The 18,434-nt window shown below is 45.1% G+C and overlaps 1 protein-coding gene across 3 annotated transcripts in view; it reads right to left on the reverse strand.

Annotated features, from left to right (window-relative positions):
- The window catches only part of COL16A1 (collagen type XVI alpha 1 chain), an 831,382-nt gene that overhangs the window by 614,638 nt on the left and 198,310 nt on the right, over positions 1–18,434 (reverse strand). For all 3 annotated transcript variants that reach the window (XM_086955641.1, XM_086955640.1, XM_086955639.1), the window contains exon 4: positions 9,299–9,416. In XM_086955641.1, coding sequence (XP_086811767.1) covers positions 9,299–9,416 — 118 coding nt within the window. The remainder of the gene's footprint in view (positions 1–9,298; positions 9,417–18,434) is intronic.

The following is an 18,434-nucleotide window of genomic DNA, read 5'->3' on the forward strand; positions in this document are numbered from 1 at the left end:
AATGGAGAGCTGTTGAAAAGAGCCCCCACAAGACAGCGCAGGCACCAAACCCATTGGAGGGTATAAAGACTGCATAAATGAACTACAGGTCCCAGAAAGCAAGAAAAAAACGGCACATGTGAGGCCAATTAAAATATGCTAATAAGGAAGACGGGGACGCTGTAGATGCACGCAAAAAGGCTGCCTGCACTTGTGGACTTTGAAGAAGAGGAATGTCTCCTCGAAACGCGTCAGTCCGGAGGGGGCACAAGGACGGGGTGTGAAGCAGGCTGCTAATTTAAATAAAAGGGTTGTTACCTACCTGTGGAAGAGTGCGGCCTCATATCTGGGGAACTTTTTGGTATCACATATCACGGCGCTTCCAGGCCGTGGAGAGATCGCACCAGCCGGGAAAAAGGAAAAGGCTCTGCGCTTTTGAATTCTTCAAAAAGTGAACAGTGAAGCAGGTATTTTACTGTGGCAGGCTACGTCTCACTCGGGGCTTAATGGAGAGCTGTTGAAAAGAGCCCCCACAAGACAGCGCAGGCACCAAACCCATTGGAGGGTATAAAGACTGCATAAATGAACTACAGGTCCCAGAAAGCAAGAAAAAAACGGCACATGTGAGGCCAATTAAAATATGCTAATAAGGAAGACGGGGACGCTGTAGATGCACGCAAAAAGGCTGCCTGCACTTGTGGACTTTGAAGAAGAGGAATGTCTCCTCGAAACGCGTCAGTCCGGAGGGGGCACAAGGACGGGGTGTGAAGCAGGCTGCTAATTTAAATAAAAGGGTTGTTACCTACCTGTGGAAGAGTGCGGCCTCATATCTGGGGAACTTTTTGGTATCACATATCACGGCGCTTCCAGGCCGTGGAGAGATCGCACCAGCCGGGAAAAAGGAAAAGGCTCTGCGCTTTTGAATTCTTCAAAAAGTGAACAGTGAAGCAGGTATTTTACTGTGGCAGGCTACGTCTCACTCGGGGCTTAATGGAGAGCTGTTGAAAAGAGCCCCCACAAGACAGCGCAGGCACCAAACCCATTGGAGGGTATAAAGACTGCATAAATGAACTACAGGTCCCAGAAAGCAAGAAAAAAACGGCACATGTGAGGCCAATTAAAATATGCTAATAAGGAAGACGGGGACGCTGTAGATGCACGCAAAAAGGCTGCCTGCACTTGTGGACTTTGAAGAAGAGGAATGTCTCCTCGAAACGCGTCAGTCCGGAGGGGGCACAAGGACGGGGTGTGAAGCAGGCTGCTAATTTAAATAAAAGGGTTGTTACCTACCTGTGGAAGAGTGCGGCCTCATATCTGGGGAACTTTTTAATATATATATATATATATATATATATATATATATAACTTTATTTAAATTGGTGGTAGTCCATTTATCACCCTCCCATGATGACGTCGCTCAGGTCAATTGTTATTGTACAAGAAGGTGTTCCAGACCTGTCTAAAGTGACCTGCGTCATTGATGACATGGAGGACAAGAATATCCAGATATTTGTGTTTATATAGTGTTTCCAGAATTGACAAGTGCATGAATGACGTACAGCAGAAAAGGCGTGGTGTCTAATTGCCAACATTTAAATAATCATGGCAACGGTCTAGCAGTCCTAATTTAAGAGCAAACAAAGAGGTAAGTTGGGTTCACAGGTAAATTAGTTACACACTCAATGTACAGAAGGCCAGATGTAAAATGTAAAGATAAAACCAGGAGTACGAGATTTTTCTATCCACCTAGCCATCTATTTAACCATCATACAATGAAACACATATTGATCAACAGGAAGGTCGCAATTTGGATTAAAACCTACATCTCACGAGATACAACATCAGCAGTGAATCCACCTGACTGCACCACAACCTTCTTTTGGATTGGTTTGCTCTTCTTCTAGTGACAGTCTGCTATGTGGTCCCACAGCTTGTGCGGACAGCACCTCATATAGAAACATATAGCCCAGGTCTATTGTCTTCACTAGAAGGGAGCGTTGCTGAAGTAATGGAATATACAAATGTAGGGCCTCATTAGGATGGAGGATTTTCCGCATCCCCCGGGCCGGCGGAAGCTACCGCCGGCCTGGAGGATGCGGAAAATCCTCTGCGGACCCACCAAGACCCACCGCCACATTAGGATGGCTGGTGGGTCCTGGTTTCTGTCCGCAGCTTTTCCTCCGCGGTTGGTTTACAACCGCGGCGGAAAAGCACTAATATGGTGACGGTGTCTCTCAGACACCGTCAGCCAGATTAGGATGTGCATGGAAACATGCTTTTCCGTGGCGGCTTTTCCGCCGTGGAAAAGCATGTGTAACTTCACTGCGGGTGCCCGTTGCGGACCCCCTAGGTGAAGGGGGGGTGGGGGGTGCACATGGGGGGTACCTATGGTACCCCCCTGCATTTGTATGCAGTAAGCGGCAGGCACCGCGCGGTGCCTGCCACTTTCTACATACAAATGCAATGCGTGCGTTTTTAACATTGCTGCGGGTGCAGCTTGAAGCTCCACCCGCCGCAATGTTAAAAATAGAGGATGTGACCGCAACCCTTGCGGTCACATCCTAATTGCACAGGAGGGAACTCCGCATGCCATGCGGAGGTTCCCTCCTGCTCTGGGGTCGCGGACGGACGCAAGTCCGTCCGCGATCCTAATGACCCCCGTAATGTATGCACAGTTGTTCAGTGGGTTGTTATTTCTATTCTACCTTGCAACATGAGATTAGTATAGCTCTTCCAATGCTTGTTTAATTTCTAACTGCATCCTGAGATAACTTATTACCGGGATTGGCTAGTAGTATGCTCTTCAACTGTACACTTAATTAATTAATTAATTAATGTGTTAATTAATTCGTTCATTCGTTCGTTCATTGATTGTTTCATTTGTTCATTCATTCATGTGATTTTTGACTCCCAATACATATCACTCAAAGAGCAGGACTTACTGGACTCCTTATTCAGAGGCAGAAAGGTCTGCCTGCGAATAAGAGATGAGACAAGATGTGCCTGGGCTGTGAAGGTAGAATACACATCATAGATCGATTGATTAATGTGTTCTTGTCGTGGCTTGTTTCCAGTGGAAGAGAGGCTGGGAAGATGCCCTTTCGGTGGATTAGGGAGGCAAGAGAAATTCAAAGGTGGCATCCTCCACAATTGGCTACTTTTTGTTCCTGTGTTCTCATAAGTGACACCTCGTAGTTAGCAGTTATATTTTCATTGGTCTTCAGAGTGCACTCTACACTTATCTCAAGGGAGATTTGAAATGGTAACAGGACCACTGGCGGCTGGTAAAATATGAAAGCGGTGAGGCGTAAACATTGGTGAAACAATAAGCCTACAAAAATAATGTACTTTTCCTGCAGCTTAACCACTGTAACTCGTTGGAGTTTGCAAACACCGGTCTCTCTTTTCTCTGCGCTCTCAGGGAGATCAAATTACCTAACCAGAATCACACATGGCTAAGGTTCGGGTGCTGGCGCCGGAATTATAGCTTGGTCGCTGAGGTCAGAAGACAATTATTTAGCCACAAAACCACACCACCCCTGCTATCCTATCTCTAGATTCAGTAGACAAAATATATCTTAAACTGGGGGTCTGAGAGTGCCTCTTCTAAATCTCTCGGCCTTCAATTGGGCTTAAATTTAACTGTTTCTATTTAACCGGCCACCGCAGTACAAAACTGCCACTTAAACAGATGTGATTCCCATTATGTTTTTTCATTGACTAAAACCCATTTTCTCCTCCTACCTCGACCCCACCAGTCAAAGTTTCAAATACCGTCTGTGTCAACATGAACAAGAAAGTCAAAAATAAAAAACTTTAGAGAAAATTAAAAGTGATCTAATTACCTCGAACTGTAGGAGGTCAAGTCCACGTGGGGGTGCGTAAGGAGGGAGGAGCAGCCGGCGTTGCAACTGGTGCTGCTTGTGGGTAGCGCAGTTAGTGTCTCCTATAACCCTGGGCATAAACTCCGCTCCGCCAGCGAAGTGTGCTGAGATTTGCCCACTCTGCGCTCTGCGGGGAACGTGAAATATAGGGCAAAACTCTGACTCCGCAGCGGAGCGGAGTTAGCCAGCCCATCCCCCCTGAAAAATAGTAACAAACTATTGAAAAATGAAATTTAAAAAACACACTTACCTGTACTGCGGCGTCCCTGGGCTGCCCGCCTCCTCCTCACCATCTCTCTCCTAGGTTGGATACACGTGCTCTGTTATCTCAAGATGTTCCCAACGTAGGAGAGAGACGGCGACGAGGAGGAGGGCAGCCCAGGGATGCCGCAGTACAGGTAAGTGTGTTTTCATTTCATTTTAAATTAATGTTCTTTAACTGTTTTTTATTAGGGGGGGTGGAGGCGGGTGGCGAGCAGAGCAGAGTTTTTCCCCAACTCCGTGGACCTCCGCGTAGTCTCACTACGTCAGCTCCCCCGGGTTTTAGTCTCCTACTGTGTGGTTCCAGCAAAGTGGGACCCGTGAGAAACATAGCCAATTACAATGCTGCTTTCATGCTCTGTATTTCAACACATATATTGAAAGCAGCATCGAGATTGGCTGGGCGGGTCAACCACTTTGCTCCCTTCGAGTGCAGGGGTACTGAATCTCTGTCCCCATAGTGCTCTCATTCAGCATAGATTTAAAGAGGACAGATGTACGCATGTCAGGTTGGCCGCATTGAAGCTAACAGCAAACTGAACATGCGCACTTCATGGCAGCAGGCATCTATTGAGATGTATGCTATCACATGGCGAAAAAGCGTGTTGACCTTTTAACAACACTTCACGTGTAGAAACTGTCACAGCCCATTACATACCAGTGACAGTCTTTTCACTCTTCAATTTTTAAACCTGCCTGGGAAATCATATATTAAACCCTTTTTGAGACTTCTTAGGTAGTTTTAACTACAGTTCTTTTCACATACACTCTACCCTAGATTCACAGACCCTTGCGCACCCATACGACTTAAAGAGACGATCTCCGACAAAGAGCCCTCTAGCGGGGCCTGTGGGGCATTGCAATGCTGGCCCCACGAGGAGATTGGCCCTAAGTGAAGCATGACACACATCTGGGTGTTTGAGGACTCTATCTTCCATTTAGGAAGACCTTCTCCCTAACTGAAGAAATTCCACCTACACTCCACGTTAGACTTTGTTTCTTCTCCATAGGAACAGACACCCCCTTCTTTGTATTGCTACATTACCTCGATAGGAGCATGGGTTCTGGACCTTTATCTAGCTCCTAGTCTCCCCCCTCTTCTTTGACTTTTGGATATCGTGTACATCCTACATTTACAAACTAAGACTGTCTTGGCATCCAGCAAAGAACAGATCAGGGCAATTGTTGGAAGCTTGACAATGCAGATCTAACGGTGGTCCCTACCTCTTGAAGCACCTAATCTCAGATCACCCCTTTGAGTTTCTAGTTTGTCCCTAAAATAAAGAAAGGGAATCGTGTGCACACTGAGTAGCACCCACCGTCCCGATGCCATCGTAGGAAGCTGGCTCTGTATATACTATACCAAAGTAGGGTATGGTGTGCACAGAGTCCAGTGGATCCCCAGATGCTTTACAGAGGCTAAAGTAGATAATACCTCACTCTCTTTTGTGGTAGTGTGGTTGAGCAGTTAGGCTTATCAAAGGGTTGTGTTAAGTGTTTGTTGTACACACAATCCTGAAATGACACACTCTCAATGACTAACTCAAAGTCCAATGTTTGTATCAAAATATTACTTAGTTACTTTTATTTTAGAACCAAGAAGTACTCAGTTGCAGGTCAGTACCAGTTTAGAAATAGCAATACTTTCAGGTACAGTAGGAATGTGTTGCAAATAGCAATTGGAATACTTTACAGTAGTATGAGAAATTCTTTGTGGTGTCAATCAACAGTAGCAATACTTGGCAATGAAGAAAATAGACACTTAGTGCAAATAGCAAGAAATACAATGTAATCCTATGGGAGAAAAACTGTTTTGCTCATTAACAGGTAAGTACATCACTTACAATCCCAGTCTTCGAGGGTTTGGACCAACACAGTGCAAGGTTCAAGTGGGCACCAAATTTGCACCACTAGCAGCACAGGGGTGGCCGGGTGCAGAGGTCAAAGGTGATGCCTGGAGCCCATTGTTAGTCTAGGGAGACTGGGGGTGATTGTAAATGCACGGTTTGCAGGTAAGTAGCCGTAATTTCAGGGCACAGACCTTGGGGGTTTAAGCAAGCTCAAGGGGGCGGGCCACAAGGCAGCACCAATAATATACCACCAGCGGCATAGGGGCAGCCGGGTGCAGGGTGCAAAGACAGCATTGGGCCTCCAATGCTATGGGATGGAGGAATCGTGTTCACATAGGGTGTGCAGGCTTGGACCAGGAGGCTGAATGAAGGTGACCAATGACTGGGCAGGTAAGATGGGACGAAAATTTTAACCGGAGCCGGTCGTGGTCAGGGGGACCCGTCGTGCAGAGGCTGCAGGCATCTTCGTGGTGTCCACAAGAGGTCAGGTAAAGATAGCTTTGAGTTCAGGATCGCTGGGTAGACTTTGCTGGACCAGTGGGCCACTCAGACTTGGGCATGGGCGTTGGGTGCAGAGTGGGCAGGACTCCCTGATCCAGAAGGCAAGGGAGTCCTTGGTGTTGTTTTTTTTGTGGACAGGACCGCTGTCCTCAAGAGTTTTTGATCTTTAGGAAAGGCAGGCACTTCTCCAAGGGGTGTGGAGGTCACTGGGACTGCAGGACGACTTTCTTCTTCAAGCAGATCTCTTCGTGGGCTGTAAACAGGCTGGTAGGGCTGGGGCCAAGTTAGTTGTCGTCTGAAGTTTTCACTGCTGCATGGCTCATCAGTCCTTATTCTTCTTTAGGTCACCTGGAATCTAAGGATCAAGGATCAGGGGTGCCTCTAAGTACTCAATGTAGGCCATCGCAGATACTGGCAGGTAGTAGCCAATTGGCTACTTACCTTTATGGTGACTGCCTTTCTATATCCCCTCCCTTTGGGGAGGGGGCATCCCCTAATCCTATTGACTAGACTATTTGCATCCAACATGGATGATTTTCTAAGGAGGGGATCACTTGAGCTTGGGAAACCTTAGGGGTGGTCCTGGCTGAGAGGGTACACACCTCTCCTGCTGACAAATTTTACTGCCGACCTTGCCACCAAAAGTTGGGCCTTGTCAGGGCAGCGGGCATATCTACTAGCTGGAGAGACCCAAGATGGCATAACAAAGGGCAGGAAGCATTTGAGACTCACCACCCTGAATGCTGTTCCTGCTTGGGGGTAGGTGAGAAGCACCTCCACCACAAGCAGGGTTTGGTTTTGACCCACAAAAGCACCAGGCTCCCACCTCAGGGGGTCAGAAACATTTCTGAAAGTGACAGGCTGGTCAAGACCAGTCAGCTGCACACCAGAGAGTTGGTAGTTTTTCAGGGGGCATCTCTAAGATGCCCTCAGAGTGCATTTTACAATACACTGGCATCAGTGTGAGTTTATTATGCTGAGAAGTTTGATATCAAACTTCCTAGCATTCAGTAAAGCCATCATGGAGCTGTGAAGTTCTTAATGACAAACTCCCAGCTCATGTACTCATTATGGCCTCACTGCACTTACAATGTCTAAAAATGGACTTAGATACTTTAGGGGCATATTGGTCATGCCGCTATGCCCTTGCCTGTGGTATAGTGTACCCTGCCTTGTGGCTGTGAGGCCTACTAGAGGGGTGACTTACCTATGCCACAGACAATAGTTTTTAGGCATGGCATACATGGATGTTGGCCATGTTGATTCTTTAGTTTTAGCTGCATCAAAACACACAGTCTCAAATGGGCGTGGGTATGTGTTTGGTGAGGGGTCTCTGAGGGTGTCACAATACATGCTGCAGCCCTTAGAGACCCTCTCTGGTCACAAGGCCCTTTGTGCCAGTGGTACCTTTTACAAGGGACTTATATGTGTGCCAGAGGTGTGCCAATTGTGGAAACAAAGGTACCGTTTTGGGAATGAACGCTGGGGCCTAGTGCACATTCAGTGAAAGTGCATCAGAAATCAGGCAAAAAGTGGTAGGTAACCATGTAAAAGGGGCACTTTCTACAGTGGGCCAATGCATCATTCCAGAGCCTTGTTCCATCTTTCTGACACCAGCAGACCCTTTTCAAACTTAGAATAGTTTCTTCAAAATTTGACAACTAAAAACATAACTTTTCAAACAGACGATCAAAAAAGTTTAATACTATCATGGGCACGATTGAAGAATGTGTTTTTTATAGAACTTTTATTATCAAGTTTTTCTTTTCTGCTCCAGCACTCTCTAGCCTTGGTGATATGTAGAACTCTATGAAATGTATTAATAATTAATGAAATAAAGTTTGTTTGTTCTTTACTTTCTCTGATGTACAAACAATGATATGGGAATAGCTTCAAAGTGCCAATGCTCGAAAAATAGCAGTCAAAGTCGATATAAGGTTAAGGAATTATTTATTTGCAAGCAAACGTTGCTCAGGATCAACCCACAGACCTTACAGTTAAGTCTATCAAAGGAGCATTCTGCTTTGTCTTTGAGCACTCTCTTCCACCTCCTGAAGATGTTCTATCACTTCAAATTTGCTTCATTACTATTTGCCTCCAAAACTATAAAGGCCGCATTGGATAGGCAGAGAATTGATGCCTCTTGACTCAGCTGAGCTCCAAGGATTAAAGAATGGGTCAATACTCTCTCCAGGAAGACCAAGTTCATTTGCAACAAGAACAATGACCTCATTCCTAACTAAAACCTACATTAGGATGCCCACTTCTGTATTTTTATATTTTCACTTTATTGCATCTTGAATGGTGTTTCTTGCACAGACCAGCACCTAGGAGAGGTTAAGACTTCAAGGTGCTCCAAAATAAAGCAGTGCACATCTCAAGAAGTCCTAGGTCCTCCTGGGACAAATATTAGGGCTCAAGTACCAGGTCTAATTTAGATGCTGTGAGGCAATAGAATGTCCTGTTTTCTGGGAAAGTGCTATATCCAGAGGCCAACTTTTATTTATAGTCCGGGAATTCTGTTGAAAGATTCTCTTCTGAATTTTCTGTTACCACCCAACTATGAATTCTGTTTCCTTTCTACTTCACCAGTGACTTCACTAAAGTGTGTGACACAGCCTTACAATACTGTGCTGTGTTGCGTATGTTGGTTGCAGCTGCCACATTTTATTACACTCTAGTGTATCCCACATTCTTCAGTTATCAAAAGTCGCTCATTTTATGATATAAAAATTGCTGAACCATGTACAAGTATCCTTTTATGAAACAATCCCTTTTTCTTTCAAAAACAAATTAATAAAGTGTGCCCTGTTATGTACTCACCCTGTGGGCTTTGTCAGCGGGGTAGCTCCTAATCGTAAAATCACAGGTCCCTTTGGATTTCGTATCTTCTTTATGGAGGGAAGTTTCAAAAGTGAAAACCTCCGGATAAGGTTAAACCCTGTGCATGAGAAAAAGAGCAGCACTGAGTTTAAAGCAGAATTATAGAATCTTTCTTTTAGGCAAGGAAAAGACTGTAATGAGCTGTGCACAGTCCCGTGTGACCTAAAAGGATAAAAAGTCTCTTTCAGGTACATGTAAACATTATAGCGAAGAAGTCATTTGAGCTTTTGGGAAGGTAAGGCACTACCTGTGTGATGTCAAAGTTGTTCCCTGCACAATGAATCATGGGTTATGTTATGCATCTGTGGGATGTCTGAAACAGGCGCTTCCACAAGGCTTTGTGTTTCCATGCAGGCAGCAGGCTTCTTGAGGTTGTAGTTGGCTTATGTGTTGTGAGCAATTGTTTAATGAGCAAAGCCAGTACAGCGGAGTGTAGTCCTCAGTTCTTGTAGGTCAGTGGTATGATTGACTATGCTAGTAGTTTATTGGAGATGGAAGCAGAGGTACCGTCATGTGCTGGCTGCCTTGTGAAGTTTAGCCAACATGTTGTGTGCGTGAGACGGGGCGGCTGGAGCATCACTTTCGTATCATGTTCACTGGTACACATTGCTTGATGGATGTGGCCTTTGTGTGGTGTTTGATATAAGCCGGACAAGGCCACCATCATGCTGTGTATATGTAATGTTGTGCTGTATATGTTCTGTGGAATTATAGTATTTGATATGCACTCTGCCATCAGAGTGGTGATATGTGTGGGTTGTGGATTACTACTTTGGGGATGAAATGCGGTTTCCCCTGTGGTCTTTGGCACAGCATTGATCATAGGAAAGAGAATGGTATTGGGCATTTTTTTATTAGTGGATGGCATTCGGTTGAGGCAGTATGTTAATTGAGCTGAATATGGCATGAACAACACTATGACATCTGGGGCCAGATGTAGGTAGGCATTTACCGGTCGGTAACGGCCGAATTCGGCCGTTACCGACCGGTAAATGCAATTTGAGATGTAGGGCCCTGTATTTTACAGAATCGGTAAATTTACCGATCGGTAAATTTACCGATTCTGTAAAATACCGAATCGGTATTTTTTCCGATTCGGTAAAATTGATATGTAGGTGGGACTCTTCTGAGTCCCACAAGCATTACAGAATCGGTATTTTACCATCAAATACTATTTGATGGTAAAATACCGATTCTGGTGTGCATGCACATGTGTGCATGCACACCTGTGCCATATGACAGGCAGACCTGCCCTTAGGGCAGGTATGCCTGCCACATGGCCCCCGAACCTTTTTTGGGGGTGCTAGAGGGTGTCAAAGTGACACCCCCTGCACCCTTGTCACAATCGGTATTTACCGATTCGGTAAATACCGACCGGTAATGCCCCATTCATTCCTATGGGCTTCAAAGCCCATAGGAATGAATGGGGCATTACCGGTCGGTATTTACCGAATCGGTAAATACAGATATTTACCGATTCGGTAAAAGGAACATCTGGATGTTCCTACATATCCACCCCTCAGATTTACCGATTTTTAATTACCGAATCGGTAAAATTCGGTAATTAAAAATCGGTAAATCTCATTTACCTACATCTGGCCCCTGATCTCTTAAGTTTCATAATAAGTGAGGACGGAACCTCGGGTTATACATTCTGTTAGTGATTTGGGGCCAGATGTACGACCAAAGCATTTTGCGACTCGCAAATTGCAACAAATTGCATGTCACAATTTGCGATTCGCAAAATGCTATGTGCAACAGTGTCTTAGACACTGTGTGCGATTCACAATGGGGTCACAAACTGCATGCCTCATTAATATTCATGAGGCTGTCGCAATTTCGACCCTATTGGGAATGGCTAGCACTCACAAGGACGGTGGCCTGCTGGGGTCAGCAGACCACCATGTTTGGGACTGCTTTGTTAATAAAGCATTTTTTTAATGCAGCCCTTTTTCCTTTAAGGAAAACGGGATGTATTTAAAAAATGAAAATTAAACTGTCAGTTTAATTTTTTAAGGGCGGCAGTGGTCCTTGAGACCACTGCCTGCCCGAAAAAATATTAGCACATGCATTCCCAAAGGACTCCTTCCCATTTGCGAGTGACTTACCACTCATCTGAGAAGGCTGGTAAACAGCGAGTGGTTTGTGACTGCAATTGTGGGCACAAAACATTCATACATGGGTTCTGGACTCGCTTGGCACCTCCCTTCCTAATAGCGAGTCGCTAACCCTATTTTGCAAATCGCTAAATGATTAGCGACTCACAAAATAGGGTTGGCACATTGGCCACACATTTTTTGCAGTAGCAAACTGGCCTAAAACCTCTTTGCGACCGCAAAAAACTGTTGTATATCTGGCCCATAATTCCACAAAGACATGTTACAGCAGACTCTGTGGGAAGTATATTTTCAGCTTGCTAAGTGGCTGGTGCACACTACATATATCAATTTATTTTAGAGCTTTAATTTAGCGTAGGTGGTGCCCGGTGCGACAATGGTTGTTGCCGACCCCCATCCGTGGTAGAAGTGGTGTCCACCTCCGCCACTTATTCCCTCACCACCAAATTTTAACAGTTATATAGCATCACTCATACCAGAGTAGGATGTCAGAGCGCTTTGCATCACACACACAGTATTCAGAGACAATCAATCATACGTGTGTAAATCAGTGTATAGGAAATTGTACATAAGCCATGAGACTACAAGGTGTAGGAGTGACATGTATGTCATCCATACTGGAAAGCTGTATCATTTTAAGAGTGCTTGTTCTGGAGAAGCACAAACTCTGAATTGAAAATGGAACACCATAGTTGGGGGTTCTCTTTAATAATAAGAATCAATTTCTACCCAAATTAACCCTTTTTGCAACTTTAATCTATGCTCTATTCTAAACATTGCAGCGTGCATGCAGTTCTTTGATGACAGTTAATAATTCACTGTTCTGTATTAAGATTTTAATTTATAAAATGCAAGTAACAAAATGATGTCTCTTAGAAAAGCAGTAACCTGCTGACCTATTTATATGCACTTTGGGATCTGCATTGCACAGGTTCATTGCAGCAGGCCTATTAATCTTCTGTGCTATTTTATGTTCAGCAAAACCTCAACTAGACAACACTCCATCTCTCTCCAGGAAGAATATTAATCACCTGAGTGTTCTTGACATTTTTATTGTTGTCTGGAAATTGCTGGAGGCAAGGAAAGTGGCAGCAAATTCTTTTAAAACCAAAATAAACTTGCAAACTGGCTTCCCCTGAAGCCAGCACCCGGTGCCATGACCCTAGAGCTGGAGACAGGTTCCATTCGAGCAGCTTGCTATCATCCCCTGTCATACTGTAGTAGTGTAGTTGTTCTATTCTGCAAGAGCAGCTGGCCACTTCTGCCAGTTGCACCCTGGCAGTTTGAGTGGGGCACAGGAAGGCTGCTTCAGGTATTTTTCGGTTGAATAAGAAATTAGATACTGCGTTTTCGGACAGTATATTCTGGAGCTACCACACAATGATTGCGACAGAGGCGGCTGAAATGGGCCTGTTTGGCGCATCTTCCAGAAGGATAAGTGTCCAGGAAAACAGCCCTACTAAGGTTCCCCGGTCCATGCATGATGTGCTGCTATAGTACTGTTTTTTCTTTGTATACTTGAATTTGTACTTTTGTTTATTCCATTGTAAAAACAAGTCCCAGAATTCAATGAAAAAACATGAACAGGAGCAACACATCACGCATGGATCTGGCAAACACGATTGCTATTGTAAAGCCTCGCGCCATGGGCCAAAATTATATTTTTTGTCTGCATACCTATACCTTTTGTAGAAGTTGGGTCTGTGAACAAATGAATAGATGAGGATTGCAAAGGGCACACTTGGTGGTATTTGACTAGGTTTGATTGGTGGAATTCAACTGCAGTTTATGGATTGCAGAGCTGTCAGGTTTCCCAAGTGCTAGTAGTATTGTTTTTTGTTTAGCATTCTTGTACTTGTAAACCTATTTATCCCATTATACAATCATCATATAACAGGATTACAAGTCCCCGAATGCAAAGCAAAAATCCTAACCTGGATGAGCTTCTCATGATAGATATGGGGATCTTGAGAACTTCGGGACTGCGCGGTATGGTATGCAGAGTGCCTGAGAGACAAAGCAGCAGCCAGTGGGAGCTACTCTAAGATGTGGAGTGCAGCGGTGAAGCTACCTTTTGTCAATTTAGCGCATGACTCTAGCCTCTGACTTTTGTATGTTCTGTTACACATTTTTTATACAATGTGCAGTTGCCAATTACTTTGCTTCTTAGCACTTTGTGGCGCAGAGCATGTCTGGGATTGTGGGTTTGCCCATTTGGGAATGGTCTTAGACAGCTCTGGGCCAGAAGAGTGAGTCTGAGGTCGGTGTTGGGTTCTCCCTACAGTTGAGTACCATTAGGTGGCAAAGAGGTCTTGCAATCTCTCATTCAAATCTATTATAAATATGTATGTTTTTGTTGACTCTACAGTGAACACAATGGAGGTAGGAGTGTATTCAGCCTCTGCTTAGTCCCCGCCTGCTGTGGAGGCATAGCCTGCTGCTTGAGGTCTTGTTGAACTGTGTGCACATAGCAGGAAGGCCCTGAGGTTGAGGTTGGATCTGTTACTGTAGTGAAGTTGGCACAAGTCAATGGCTATTATTTTAAGCATTGTTTAAGGGGAAACCTGGAATAGAAAGGTTTTCCAAGTTACTGGCCATTGGTAACTTTCTTTATGATGAATACAAGACCATATTTGAAATGTCCTTCTTCTAAGATTCCCTTCCTGCAACTCCCTGGATTGAACCCATCCAGAGGCTCCAGACTAGATATCCGAAGCTACTGGTGTCACAGTGGGCTCAGATTCCTTTCAGGAATAACAGTTGAAACAGATGAGTAGGAGGAGGCCCGGACAAAAACCTCCGCCGAGACTCACTTGAAGGTGAAAGTCTGCTTTGCAATTGAATCATCTTGAGGGAAAGCTAGATTTAAGAAAGATTACAGCGCACAAGTAGTTTCAGAGGAGGAAAACGATGTCTCTTCCTGTCCTCTTCCTCTTCGAAGACATTCTATGGTGGTCTCTCTGTGTTGTCATGCTTCCTTGATGAAGAGCAGCTCCTAGATCAAGAACAGTCACAGACCCTCCCAGCACAAATCCTGCTCTTCATGGAGGCCATCCTAGGCTGGGCCTCTCTCTCCTGCTTTCAGGTGCATTGGCACACACAGAACAAGACAAAGCATTGTGGGATTACAGGCAACACAACCAATCAGAATATGGATCATTGACCGACAATGGGTAAGCACACTTGGTAAAGGGTTAAAGCCTGAAGATTGAGAAGGGGGCACTGATTCAAAAACAGCAGTAAAAAAAATTGAGCCACTTTGAAAAGAAACCGCAGAAGGTCTGGATCCAAAATCAATGAAATCATGGAAAAAATTAACTGAGTCACTAAGCAACATGTGTGGTATATCACTGTGCGGTTCCGTCTCTGCTGTCATGAGGCATCACTCAGTATCAGTGGCGTATGTAGCTATGGATACATTTCCATAACTAGTCTTGCCTCTGGGACGCTGCTGGAACGAGTACTCATTAGAAGAAGCAGGTTTAATCATTTTTGTTGCATTTAGGTTTCCTAGAGCAGTCAATGCCCGTGTAGGTGCCTAAGCTTTTTACACTTCGAAAGGATGGACAGTAAATCAATGCACGCTAGTGCTTCGGACCCTGACTTATTTATGAAATCCGGTAAGTTCAGCCTAGTTGATGATGTTGAAATCTGCTGAAATATCCAGGAGGAAGACTGTAGTCACACCTTTACTATTCACCTCGCTATCTATTGAGGTTGCACCACACAGCGATTAGGATGGAATTAGAACCTCTAAAATGTCTGAATGTGGCCTGGACTTAATGAAATAGATTGCTCTATTGGATTACATCATGGAGTGGTTGAGGACGCAATGTTCCCTCAGTTTGGCAGGGAATGGGATATTTGGGCTGGCTCTCTGTCTCACTTCAGCAGGAGTCTATAGAGGAAGTTGTAAATTACTATTGTAGAGACAGTCTGAAAATGGAGATGTAGAGGATAATGACGAGTGCTACTTTTAGTAGAGCCTTGAACAGAGACGAGCGAATGAAGTCCATGAGTGAGCAGGAAGTGCACACTCCCTCTCCAGCCTGCACCCTGCGTGTCCAGGTGCTCTCACTCTAGCGCAGAGATGCTGCTACTAGGGGGGCACAGAGGGCACCGCCTGGAGAGGGGGAAACTCATCATCCAGCAGAGGGCGCCGTTCACTGCAGAACACTGCCCATGTCCGTTCGTCCTTGGCGCAGAAGTCTTTCCCCTTGAGGAGTCGGACAAATGCCGGCCTGCAAACACCTGATGACACCTGCGAATGCCCTTGACGCTGGTGATTAAGAGAATGTGATTGATTGCACGCGCCTGACCTTAAAATGGCGGATATCATAGATATTAGAACGGCGAAGCAGGGCGAGACAATATAAGGAGACAAACGATTCCAGCATGTCCCTCGTGCGAATGCTATCTCACCATTGTTGCCATTGCCACTTTAGGTCTGCTTATAACAGCACTCAAACGCAGTTTCTATCTTGGAATGAGGCTAGAGAGCACCTGTGACGTCAGCAGCATTGGTAATAATAATATGCCATAATAGTGTGATGCTATACTGTGACCTATCCTGTTCTCCAACGTGCATTTGTTTCCAAGAACTCTGCAGGAGGCCACTGCGATCTCCGGGAAAACACCGGAAATCGGGCCAGTGATCCGGAGCTGCCTCTGAACACCCCCCCCCCCACCTACTGGGATGAACCTGATCAGCCTGAGGATTAAATAAAAATGAACTTTGCCTGTACACAAGATGGCCGCCACAGTCAACCTCATCACGATGTACTGCAAATTCTGGTCAATCATAAAACTTGTCATCGATCTGAACTGGATCTTAGCCATCATCCAACCTGGATCATGCACTCCATTCAAGACATTTACCTGGTGAACTATCACCTACCTAGACGGACTTCGGGCAAACGCTCCCACGTCTCTCCTTGACCTTTTCTTCCCCCTCTCTCTTCCCCCATCCCTCTCCCCTCTCCGCTCCTACTCTTTCCAGCTTCTGTCCTCTGCCATCACCTGCCCCTTCTCCCCACCCTGTTTCTGAGTGAACCTCTTCCCTCTTCCCTCGACACTTGAGACTGAACTATTTTGTCTGACGCCCGATGGAGCTACCTTGTTTAGCTATAAGGGGAGATGGGCCATGGATTCCCTCCTTGGTCATCACCTACCCAGTCGGTCTTTAGACAGACTTCCTTTCATCTCTACAGCTGTCTCTTCCCTTATCCTCTCTTTCTCACCTCCCCTACCCCCCTCTACTTTTCTCTCTCCTTTCTCTCCTCTCCCAATGTATTACTGATTGTTTGATGTGATGTGTAATTGTTGTTCTTTTTCTATGATATTGCTGAACCACATTGTTCCACTTCCTCTCGTCTCTCCTGTCCTCTCCTCCCGCATCCTTCCTCTATTTTACGCCGCTCCTTCTCTCCTCTCTCAATGTTTTGAGACTGAGCTATTTTGTCTGATGCCCGATGCAGCTACCTGGTTTAGCTATAGGGGAGATGGGCCGTGGATTACCTCCTTGGTCGTCACCTACCCAGTCGGTTTTTAGACAGACTTCTTTTCGTCTCTCCTTATTGTCTCTTCCTTTATCCTCACTTTCTCACCTCCCCTACCCCCCACTACTTCTCTCTCTCCTTTCTCTCCTCTCCTAATGTATTGCTGATTGTCTGTTTTAATGTTTAACTGTCTATCTTTTTCTCTTATATTGTTGAACCTCATTGTTTCCACTTCCTTTCGTCTCTCCTGTCCTCTCCTCCCGCATCCTCCCTCTATTTTATGTCTCTCCTTCTCTCCTCTCTCAATGTACTGAGACTGAACTATTTTGTCTGATGCCCGATGGAGCTACCTGGTTTAGCTATAGGGGAGATGGGTTGTGGATTCCCTCCTTGGTGGTCACCTACCCAGTCAGTCTTTAGACATACTTATTTCCGTCTCTCCTTATTGTCTCTTCCTTTATCCTCACTTTCTCACCTCCCCTACCCCCCTCTAGTTTTCTCTCTCCTTTCTCTCCTCTCCCAATGTATTACTGATTGTTTGATGTGATGTGTAATTGTTGTTCTTTTTCTATGATATTGCTGAACCACATTGTTCCACTTCCTCTCGTCTCTCCTGTCCTCTCCTCCCGCATCCTTCCTCTATTTTACGTCGCGCCTTCTCTCCTCTCTCAATGTTTTGAGACTGAACTATTTTGTCTGATGCCCGATGCAGCTACCTGGTTTAGCTATAGGGGAGATGGGCCGTGGATTACCTCCTTGGTCGTCACCTACCCAGTCGGTTTTTAGACAGACTTCTTTTCGTCTCTCCTTATTGTCTCTTCCTTTATCCTCACTTTCTCACCTCCCCTACCCCCCTCTACTTTTCTCTCTCCTTTCTCTCCTCTCCCAATGTATTACTGATTGTTTGATGTGATGTGTAATCTGTTGATCTTTTTCTGTTATATTGTTGAACCACATTGTTCACTTCCTTTCATCTGTCCAGTTCTCTCCTCCCTCATCCTCCCTTTATTTTATGTCTCTCCTTCTCTCCCCTCTCAATGTATTGAGACTGGACTATTTTGTCTGGCGCCCGATGGAGCTACCTGGTTTAGCTATAGAGGAGATGGGCCGTGGATTCCCTCCTTGGTCGTCACCTACCCATTCGGTCTGTAGACAGACTTCTTTTCGTCTCTCCTTATTTTTTCTTCCCTTATCCTCCCTTTCTCATCTCCCCTGCCCCTCCACTACTTCTCTCTGGCTTTTCTCTCCCCTCCTAATTGTATTGCTTATTTTTTGATGTACTGTGTAATTTGTTGAACTTGTTCCGTTACATTGTTGATTCTCATGTAAAGCGCTCTGATACCTTCGGGTCTAGCCAGCGCTATATAAAACTCTTTAAATAAATAAATAAATAAATAAATAAAAATTACTGCTGTTGGAGCCAGAAAGGGGCATTTGGAAAGATTGATTTTATTCGCATTT

Source organism: Lissotriton vulgaris, chromosome 2_1 (assembly GCF_964263255.1).
Source record: "Lissotriton vulgaris chromosome 2_1, aLisVul1.2, whole genome shotgun sequence".
Taxonomy (NCBI): domain Eukaryota; kingdom Metazoa; phylum Chordata; class Amphibia; order Caudata; family Salamandridae; genus Lissotriton; species Lissotriton vulgaris.